General features: G+C 38.6%; 1 protein-coding gene across 3 annotated transcripts in view; it reads right to left on the reverse strand.

Annotated features, from left to right (window-relative positions):
* Positions 1–11,853, reverse strand: part of IQUB (IQ motif and ubiquitin domain containing) — a 48,378-nt gene that overhangs the window by 19,370 nt on the left and 17,155 nt on the right. For all 3 annotated transcript variants that reach the window (XM_042470645.1, XM_042470646.1, XM_042470644.1), the window contains one exon: positions 11,589–11,764. In XM_042470645.1, the coding sequence (XP_042326579.1) occupies positions 11,589–11,764 (176 nt within the window). The remainder of the gene's footprint in view (positions 1–11,588; positions 11,765–11,853) is intronic.

The raw sequence follows: 11,853 nt of genomic DNA on the forward strand, positions 1-11,853 counted from the left end.
GCGGAACGAATTAATTTCGTAACCCGAGGGAGCACTGTACTCTCAACCCCAGAAAACTCCATGATAAATTTGCCTTAGGGTCGCAATCAGTTGGAAATGACTTGAAGATACACAGCAACAACAAATTTATGTTAAATCTTCTGATGTACCACACCACTGTATACATTAATAAGATGTAAAAAGTCCCTCAGTTTGGAGAAATGAAATCTCTTTCACTGAAGGTTGGTAAAAAGATGCTGAATGTCCATCTTTGGGGGGTGCTTTACGCAACTCTGGGGAGTTGTGTACACCTGCATGGAAGAGGGTTGGACAAGATGGCCCTTGTAGTTCTTTCTAACTGCAGGATTCAATGAATTCTTCAATTGCTAAAGATATGACAATCTTAAGGTGATCTTTTAATTAGGCAAATTTAACCTGTATATAACACATTTTCACAGTTTATTATAGGTTTAGAATGGTTTATTAAATCACATATGTTCTTTACCAATGAAAACAACATTCCTCAGCAAAATGACTTTTATCCATATTAAAATTCTGTTTCATGGCTTCTTTATATGTGCTCAAAATGGATGAAAGAAATTTTGAATCTTCTGGTTTCTTTTGCCAGCTTACTCCTTCCTTCTAGTTTGCTGGCAGCAACATGGAAATTGCAATAATCCTGTTATCTAAATTGCTTCAGAGAGCAGGTCTATTGTAAATTGCATTCAATTGCCAGCACAGAACAGAGTATCAGGGTAAAAATACAACACACGTTGGGAGATAAAAGGAACACAATGAAGAATTATAGAAAAAATAAATAAAGACAATTTAGGAAGAAAACTGCAAGACATCCAAATAATGTACATATTCAATACTTAGCATGAGTAGTCAAGTTGACTATTTGTCCAAGCAAATGAGAATTCTTTTTTGGGGATATAGCAATGCAAGAAAGATCTCAACTACAGATTGACCTCACTAGGGATGTGAAAGAGACCTAGTCCAAACTGCTGATGACATGGACCCTAGAGTGGGGGGTCTCTCCCCCCCAAAATGATCAGGCAAAATGGACAACTGAGCCTTCTGTGTAAAGAAGACATCAACAACTATCAGTAGCTAACTAAATGATCAAGCACACACATACACACACATCAAGTAAGCTATTGTAATTGAGCTCCCCAATATTTAATGCTGCATGCAATCTATCCTACAGTCACTTGGCTGGGAATGATAATGGAATGAGAGAAACAATTCACCTTCAATCAGAGGAGGATAACCAAGATGGTAAAAGATTTACAAACCACTTAACTTAAGTGACTTAAGGAGCCAGGTAAGTTTACCTTGGAGAAGAGAAGACTGAGACGTAATATGATAACCATTATTAAATATCTCAAGGGATGTCATGTTGAAGATCAAACACACTTGTTTTCTGCTGCTTTAGAGACTAGAACATGAAACAAAGGTTTCAAGCTACAAGAACAGAGATACCACTGAAACATTAAGAAGGATGTCTTGACAGTAAGAATTGTTCAACAGTGGAATAGTCTGCCTCAGAGGTAATGGACTCTCCTCCTTTAAACCAAATGGCCATTTCTCAAAGGGCTTTAGTTGTATATTCCTGCACAGCAGGATGTTGGACTAGATGATTCTTGCAGTTCCCTACAGCGATATAATTCACCCTGATTATGTCATTACACACTATTAAAGTTGCTGGAATAGCCTGAGTGGAGATTCCAGTTCACAGCAAGAGGTAGTCTGCCCAAGCCTCCATGACCCTAAGAAATATTGATAGTCTTTAGAGTTTTGTCACTAAGCCAAGGATAGACTTACTTCCTGAAGTAGGAAAACAAAGGGGAGAGTATACAGCAGCCATATTTACTTTGTATGGTATAAAAAGACATGACAAGAAAAGGTTCATATAAGGCGTCAGAGTTATGCCTCAACAGATTCTCCGAAATATGTTTTCCTGAATTTTTTGTTTGCATTCTGCACTTGCTCTAGAGCTAGTTTGTCTCAAATGATCTTAAATTTGTGTGACCTTATTGTGTACGATGTAGGCACAAGAAGACCACATTTGTAATTAGTTTCTCTCAATTTAACATTCCTTTTACTCTGTAACTTATAGTGACAGTATAATCAGTTGTCACAGAAATAGTCTTTAATTGAGATAAATTCCCAATAGCACCAGTTAAGAGGGAACCAAAGAGATTATATGAAAATTCTGAATAGTATAGGGGATTTATATTAAGAGGGAACCCACATATAACGGGTATTTTAATTTCTTTTGGTGTGTCTCTTTACTGATTATTGTTTATTTTGTTTTTTAATTAGCCTGTGCAGGACATTTTAATCAACATTTTAACATCTCCAGGGAGAATGAAGCAGAAACAGGGTACATACATAGCCAGGCACCCTGTGTCAGATGTGGTAATGGGGGGCTTCCCAGCAACAGAACGACAAGGTAGAGTATGCGAGGGCTTGCTATGGAATTTCCAGGACACTCCATGGTAAACTAGGAGTCAAACTGATCCAGGATAAAGGCTGTTTACCTCAGGATCAGGCTGGATCCACTGGATCTGTGTTTGGTCCACCAGGAACTGGCCCCAATTTTGGCCTCAGAGTTTTGGCCTTCATCTAAACAGGACAACACAGGGCTGGGGGAACACAAGCCTTTTGACCATGCAGACAACCCCTTAACTGTTGGGCAATACTTTCAGTCAGTTTTGCCATCTGAAGCACCCATATCCAAATACTCAAGTGATAATATACCAGTAGACATTTTGTCTGTATGCATTGTTTCCATTACTTGTAGCCAGATGTTAATCATCACTAGAAAGAATGGCCTTACTTCTGAGACTAAGACCTTCACTTATATGTGCTTAATATTTCAATAAATCCTACAATAAGTCTGCAATCAATCCCATAGTTATTATAGTAATATAAAATAGAATTATAACTTCTTACCCTCTGCAAAATGAGTTCTGAAAAGAAAACGAGACCTTCTTACATGGCATCATTCAAACTAAAAGTTATTTAGTGTGCAAAGGAATCTAATAATTGTGTAGCTGCAAGAGAATCTGGCATCAATGAAACACTAATTAGAGACTGGAGAAAAAAAGAGGTTGAACAACAAGAAATGCCGAAGTCAAAGAAAGTGCTGCATCATAAACCTGTACCTTTTGATGCATTGGAAAAGGATCTGAATGACTAGGTCATTCTGAATAACTAGAATGCAGATACAATGGGTATATCATGACTTGCTCAAGCATTTGAATAAAGATTCTTCAAATGGCAAAAGAAAAACATTCAGTGACAAAAGGTATTCCACAGTTTAAATCATCAGCTGATTAGAATATGTGGTTCATAAACCAATATGGACTGTGCATGCGTACAAAGGTCTTGAACAGCCACAATTTAGTTGCCTCCTCATCTATCCATCCTGTAGGGTGAAGACAAACAATTACGCCTGTTAGAATGCTGTGTCCTGTGCAAAGAAGGTGCAGCTTGCACAGAAATAAGAAATAATTTCCTTATCCTTCCTATTTAACAAAAATTAATAACAACATTTGATGCACAAAAAGAACATTTCTACACAGCAAATACTGTTTTATGTACAACTGTTATCATTATTTGCATGGAATAAGTCCCAAACAGGAAATGGTCTTTGAAAACTGCAGTTTTAACCAACTTCTTCACAGCAAGAAGAACAATGGTAAAATTATTTTGTTCTTGCCTTCAAGAATTAAATATTTGAAGAATTACATCCCTAATTTACACTAAATTTCCATTTGCCATTTCAATGCCCATTTTCCCAGTTTTGGAAGATCCTTCTGGAGCGCTTTTAAAATTTGTTTTGATTCTTTTTGCCCTAAATAATATAGCATCATCAGCAAATGTGGTCAATTCATGACTCATCCTAAGTCCATATCTTGCATCAGGAGATTCTCTCACCTCAAGCTTGGTGATAAAGGACAAAATATAGCCCTGATGTCTGTATGCAGCCCTGACCAAAGCTCTTTTTGTCATATTCAATCACTTCAGACTCTCGAGACTCACATTATTTTGACCAAAAAGGATGGATTACTCTTCCTAGCATACTCACAAAATGGCAATTCACCTTCTAAGTAGGTGCAGACTCCTTCTCTACACTGTTTAACAAAAATACAACTTAAAACACACACACACAATAGTGGAGTTTGGGATGCTTCCCGGGAATGAGGACACAAAACTGACTGATAGAAAGCATACAGCCCCAGGTACAATTTGCTCCAAGCCCTCCATGTTTTGTTTGTTTGTTTGGAAGTCCATGTGTACATGTTTTGCACATTACCTGTACATGTTACCATATTGCCACAGCCTTTATTTCTAAAGTAGGATGCAGTTGGAGGAAAGCGTTTTTAGGAGACTATGTAGCCATGTATGTATTCACTTAGTAGGGTCTTATATACTGTTCCCTTTGCTTGGTGTTTTCATTTTAGACTTGAGTAGATTTTATAATATAGTATTTCATTTATTAGTTTGTCACATTTATAACTACCTTAATTTTTGTTCTGGTTATTAATTAGACTGCATTGTATTCTGTGTTTTAACTATTTCATAAAAATGCTTATGCAGAATAACAATCTTCAGTGATCTGCCTGCCAGTTTTTGCCTCCTCCTCACCTTAATGAGAGTTTCAGGGTGCCTGTGATATAAGACATCCACTATTATAGCAATCATATACAGGCATCCAGGCTTTTTTAATAAAAGAAAATCCACCACCTTCCAAGTCAACCTCTTCTACTACTGAACAGGGATTTTAGAAACCATCAATAAAGTCCATCTAATATTCAGTCTACATCATTTTTCTTCTAGGTTGAATCTACTAATTCAGCTCTTACTCTCTGAAACAAAAGAAATCAAACTTGTTCTTTTATCTATGTGACAGCTCTTCAAATATTTGAAAATGGCTGTCACCAATTCTATTATCATCTCTTCTCTAGACTAACGATACTTGACTTCTTCAACTTGTCTTCATAGGATTTGGTGTCCAGGTTCTGGCACAAGCTATTCAGCCAAGTAAAAAGCCACCTATCTTCTAGCCCACACTTTGATGCACATTTTCTCCCACAGGACAAACAACAACTTCAATAGAGGGATTTAGATGGGGGGGGGGGAGCAAGCTTCTGCAGATCTAATTCAACCTCGCCTATGTTTTTTTTACTTCAAAATTGCTCAAAATATGTAAGATTTTTTTGTCAGAAAAAAAATTGATCCTAAAGATTAAAATTGTTGGTATTGCTATTTAACAGATCTCATTTCTACATTGCAAAGGGGCAGAAAAGGCTGCATGTTATTACCCTACCTATTCACCTTATATGCTGAACATATTGTAAGAAAAGCAGGCTTGGACACAGAAGGAGGAGTAAAAATAGGAGGAAGAAATATCAACCATCTATGCAGTGAAGCAGATGGTTGGGAAGAAGCAGCCTCTCGCTGTGATCATCTGGAACTGTGGTGACTGCTTGGCCTGCTCCCAAAGTGGGCCACTGCTGCAGATCCCAAGCCACACCAGCCAGAAGTCAGTTTAAACTAACTCCTTTTTACGACAGCCTCAGATTCCTTTTGGTGGAGTCAGAGTGGCTTCTGGCCACTTTGGGTGTGTGTGTCATCTGAATGTTAACCCATGTGTTTCGGGTCTAAGATATGCAGATGACACTATAGTACTAGCAGAAAACCTCACAGACTACTAAGGAAGATCAAAGAAAGTGCAAAGGCAGGCTTGCTGTTGAAAATAAAGACCATGGAGAATCTACATAAATTCAACCTAGACAATGAGGAAATAGAAACAGTAACAGAGTTCTTATACCTGGGCTCAAACATTGATAGGAACAGGGACCGCAGCCAGGAAATCAGAATAAGATTAACAGTGGGAGGGCAGCTATGAAAGAACTAAAAAAGATTCTAAAATGCAAAGATATACAACTGAGCATGAAAGTTAGAATCATGAAAGTCAGTGTATTCCCTATTACCATGTATGGAAGTGAGAGCTGGACTGTTCAGAAAGAAAACAGGAAGAAAATCAATCCATTTGAGATTGGTGCTGGAGAAGAATACTGAGGATTCCATGGACAGCCAAAATGACAAAAAAATGGGTCCTAGACCAGATCAAGGCAGAAATCTCCCTAGAAGCTAAGATGACAAAACTGAGGCTGTTGTACTTTGGACACATCATGAGAGGGCATAACTCACTGGAAAAAACAATGCTAGGAAAGTTGGAGAGAAGTAGAAAAAGAGGAATGCCGCACACTAAATGGATGGACTCTATTAAGGAGGTCACAGGTATGAATTTACAGGACCTAAGCAGAGCAGTGGAGGACAGGGAGTCTTGGAGATCTCATCTACAAGGTCGCCCTGGGTCAAGTTAGACTCAAGGGTTGTTAACAACAACAAATTTCTGCACTGAAATTTGTACCAGACACTAACTTCTCTACATTTTATCCTTGCTTAAACCAAAAGAAGCTCTTGATTTTAGTATTTAGTGCATAGTAGTATATAACATTGGAGACACTCTTTTCCCCCTGTCTCTAGGCATCAAAATCAGGGTCAGCTTAATTCCCCTCCCTAATTTCTTCCCAAACTAATTAGCTGGCAATTCCTTCCTTGTTTTAGGCATCATATTTCTAAAGCATAACCTTTTGTCCATTTTTCTTATTCCTATCATCTTCTCTATCTTCTCTTATTAGGGAAGCATACTGCTAAACTCACTTCGAAATAAATATGTGTAAGATCAAGCTGCCACACTTCGAGTCTTATTAGGATGGTATCAGTCCTTATTCCTCACAGAGCAGACTGAGCCATCAGCCAGGATCACAGAATCATAGAATTGGAAGAGACCACAAGGGCCATCCAGTCTAGCTCCTGCCATGTAGGAGCTCACAATCAAAGCATCCCTGACAGATGGCCATCCAGCCTCTGGTTAAAGACCCCCAAAGAAGAAGTGGGTCATGTTAAGATACTAAATGTATCATGGGGACTGGGATGTATACAGGGCTATCGAGATTTGTGTGATCATATGCCTGACCCTTTTCCAAGCAGCAATGTCCATGCAACTATCATATGCCCACTCACCATACAGAAATAACACATGCAACCTTAAGAACTGTGCCCCCACCTAGAGCTGGAGGACCTGAAGATGGTAGTGCATGTCAACCTCAAGGCTGGATTTTTGCAATGCACTGTAAATTGGGTTACCTCTGTACTAAGTTCGGAAAGTTCAGTTAATGCAAAACATGGCAGCCAGATTGGTTACTAGGATATCCAGGAGTGATCATATTACAGCAATATTAAAACCATTCCACTGGCTGCCAGTTAGTTTCCAGGCAAGGTATAAAGTGCTGGTTATTACGTTTAACCCTACATGGTTTGGGCCCAGATTACCCATGACATCACCTGTTCCTGTATAGTTCATTCTGTACACTCAGGTCCTCTGGGGGGATATTTACTCCAGTCAGCCAGGGCTAGTTTGGCAACTGTCAGCCAGAGGACTTTTTCTTCAGCTGCCTCTAGACTGTATGGAATAACCTGTTGGAAGAGATTCAACAGCTGAATATAGTGCCCAAATTTAAAACATCATTAAAGACCCGTCTCTTCCAGCAGGCCTATCATTATGACTTTTAAATTATAAATTTAAATTATGATTTTTGAATATGGATTGTTTAAATATATATGTGTCTTGTTTGTTCTTTTAAACTGATGTGTTTTTAACTGATGTTGTTTATTTGATGGTCCGTTGTTGTTCTTCACCCCGATCCATGAGGAAAGGTGCATAAACAAACAAACAAACAAATAATATTTATGTCTCTTGCACTTTCAAAAATGACTGCTCACAAGCCAACAAGCATGTAAATGGGGATAAGGAGGTTTTCCATGGTGATGTTCCATATGCCCGACACTCTTGTTCACATTTCTCTTCTTCAGTATGCATTTCCTTATCTAAAAGTTTCCGGAACTATCCTAAATTCACCAATTCGTGGCATTAAATGTCAGCCTATCACATACTGCTGTGCATTAGAAAATATCAATACTTGGAAGTTTATTTCTGATGCAGTGGTGGCTACTAGTGCCATCTGGTGGTGCTTAAGTAAACATAGCATATTTATTCTAGTTAAAATAAGAAGAAAAAAAAAACCATTCTACCACTCTTTTCTGCTAGTGCTAATAATGTGGCAAATTTTATTTATCCGCTGTATTGTTCTTGAAATTATCACATTTTAATCCAAATTAGTGTTGAATTACTTGTTTCCTACTTCTGCACTCCAACTCTTAATATCACTATAGCCAAACATACATTAAGAATTCAACCCAATAGTGAAAATTCACTTCAGTTTAGAAGACTATAACAACAAGGACAGAAAGCATAAATATATAAACAAACATCCCAGTATGCAGACTGAATACAGCAAGGATGGGGATCATCTGGTTCTCCAGATGTAGCTGGACTATGTCCTTACAGGCCTAGGCAGCATGTTCGGACTTGCAGCCCACAGCATCCACATGATTCTTACCTCAGGGATATAGCATTCTTGCCAGATCCTGCTGCTCTGTGACATATATTATGACACAGTAAGACTACCCACAGTACAGCATCATGGTGGATAGCAAATTAAATTTGCAATTCATTTGTTAAGGTAGTCCTTATATTTGAAGTCCCTTAAAGCTCTTTTAATGAATTCCCTACAGAGCCAGCATAGTGTTGGACTACAACTCTAGAGACCAGAGTTTGAATCCTCACTTGGCCATGGAGACCCACTGGGCAAGTCACCCTCTCTCAGCCTCAAAGAAAGGCAAAGGCAAGCCCACCTCTAAGCAAATCGTGCCAAGAAAACTCTGTGCTAGGTTTGCGTTAGGGTGGCCATAAGTCAGAAATTATTTGAAGGCACACAACAATGTATATTGCTAGCCATAAAACAAATACAATATGACTAGAACATATGGATTTCATAGAAAACCTAATAATAGCCATAATAATTTTAATAGCAATCAAGTGCTTGGCCAATGTATCATCATAAAAAACACAGCTGAATAGTGTATGGTGTAATTGTCCCAGAAGCTAAGTGTACAGAATTGGGATGTGTAAGGAAAGAAAGAGAAAGGTAGCAGAGGGAGGGGGTAATGTTCCTAGGCTCTTTATTCCAGCTGTGGGAATCATGTGTCCCCCCCAGATGTTGGACTGTCACTCACAGCAGTTCCTACTGAGCATAACAAGTGGTGAGGAATCTGGAAGTGGCAGTCTAACATCTTGAAAGTTGCATGACTCCCACACCTGCTTTACAAAATGCAAAAGTGTAACCGTTATACACAGTTAAATTCATAGAATCATAGAGTTGGACGAGACTGCAAGGGCCATCCAGTCCAACCCCCTGCCATGCAGGAAATTCAAATCAAAGCATCCCCGACAGCTGGTCATCCAGCCTCTGCTTAAAGATTTCCAAGGAAGGAGACTCCACTACACTCCAAGGGAGTTTATTCCACTGTCAAACAGCCCTTACTGTCGGGAAGTTCCTCCTAATGTTGAGGTGGAATCTCTTTTCCTGTAGCTTGCATCCATTGTTCCGGGTCCTGTTCTCTGGAGCAGCAGAAAACAAGCTTGCTCCCTCCTCAATATGACATCCTTTCAAATATTTAAACAGGGCTATCATATCACCTCTTAATCTTCTTTTCTCCAAGCTAAACATCCCCAGCTCCCTAAGTCGTTCCTCATAGGGCATGGTTTCCAGACCCTTCACCATTTTAGTCTCCCTCCTTTGGGCACGCTCCAGTTTCTCAACATCCTTTTTAAATTGTGGTGCCCAGAACTGGACACAATATTCCAAGTGGGGCTTGACCAGAGCAGAATAGAGTGGCACTATTACTTCACTTGATCTAGACACTATACTGTTATTGATGCAGCCTAAAATTGCATTGGCCTTTTTAGCTGCGGCATCACACTGTTCACTCATGTTTAACTTGTGGTCTACTTGGACTCCTAGATCCCTTTCACACGTAGTCTCATTCAGCCAGGTGTCCCCCATCCTCTATCTGTGCATTTTATTCACTTTTCCCTGGATACTGAATACTTATGCTACTGACACAATTATTTGTCTACAATTATGAACAATTAAAATATTAAAATAATATTCAATAGAACAGAACTTATAGAATCAAATACAGTATGATGGTTAGTATTTGTATTTTTTAATGACTCCTGTGTTGCAGAAGTGTATATATACAATACGATGAGAGGATGTTTATTTTTGTATAAATAAATAAATAAAGTCTTAAAGTTTAACTGATTTATGGCCATCTAATTTTTCACAAAAAATGAAATGCAAAATGAATTTCACCAATGTACTAAAGTATGGTTCTTAGGCTGAATAGGTTCATATGCACATTCCTTTAAGTATGTTCAGATGTGAGTTAAGAGAGCTTTGGATGACAAGTATGTATGGCGAAGTAGCCATTCATCACCTTGTCCATGCACTTACTGTAGATCCCAGATTAGCCACTTCAGAGATTTTGCACTGACATGCTGATCTGTGACCAGCACTGTCAAGCAATCAGTTGACTTCTGGTAGCAGGTTTTGTAGAGTACACAGCAGAACATCAGCCTCCTAGACTAGGAGATCTGATGCTTCATGTTCAGGCAGGAAGATATAGGATGGACCCTCCATAGGACCATTGCATAACGTTCCATTCTACATCATGCTGATATTGCTCAGGTAAGTCACTGCTGTTAGGCCATTTCTGGCAAGCCAAATGGTTCCAGCATCTTCACCTTGAAATATCCAATGAACTATCCTTCCCCATGCCCCTCACATTCAGGCTTCTCTCAGAAGAGATAACAACATGGGATAATATGGTATCCAAATGCATGAGCTATTGCATTTATCAAGGTAAGATACAAGAGGGCATGTCTTGAACTGGTTTGTACACTGCAATTTTCAGCACTGGGGCCATAGAAATGGCACAGAAGAAGAATGGTTTGGGATATTATGAATTGCCATTGGCCCATTTCCCCATATCTAAAAGAAACAGGACTGTGGCCATAGTTAGTTTTGATTAGTAATTCTAGACATGCTTAAACATTTTTATATAAATAAATAAAATTTCATTAACATGCTTGTACAAAATCCAAACTATCACATATTCTCTGATTGTGCATCACTGAAAATAATTGTCTGTGCAAATTTTCTTAAAACTGTAAATTCAGGAAAGTATGAATGAGACTATTGCAATACATTTAGCCACTTCTGCTTCTAATATAGCATTAATTGAGGGTTACATAGTGCACAGTATTCATCATCTTCAATGAGGTGGCATAATTAAGTAAATTTAGATGTAAGTGGTGGTTTCTCAGTTCTTAGGTGAAAAGAAGTACCCATCAAATTTTATGGGCATCTATAAAGGCTTTTAATAACTGCACCTAATGAGATAATTTTACTGCCAGACATGCCCACTGCCCACAAATCATATCTGTAACTGGTCAAGTTAATTACTGTGCTTTCTTCAGTCTGCTGCTAGTTTGTAAATGTTAATTCAGGTTTTTGAACTCTGGGTACATTCAGTGTTCAGATAGAAATTATCTTACTGACCTTTTCCAAAAAGGACAGGATTGCTTTTTCCTGGTTCTCTTCATCTGCATTTATTTTGTGTCTCCCAATGGAAGCAATCAGCTGAGCCTCTTTTTCTAAAAGTCCACAGAGAGCCGCCTTCCGTTCAGCTCCAGTAAAAGTTGTGTTGATGCGCTCAAGCTCCTCTTGCCTCCATACTATATCAACACAAGGAGAGATTATTGGTTTTTCAACTCTGATTCCTTTAGTTAGCCTTCACATGCCATCAATACAAAATGTATCCTTT

The sequence above is a fragment of the Sceloporus undulatus genome, chromosome 5, assembly GCF_019175285.1.
Source record: "Sceloporus undulatus isolate JIND9_A2432 ecotype Alabama chromosome 5, SceUnd_v1.1, whole genome shotgun sequence".
NCBI lineage: Eukaryota > Metazoa > Chordata > Lepidosauria > Squamata > Phrynosomatidae > Sceloporus > Sceloporus undulatus.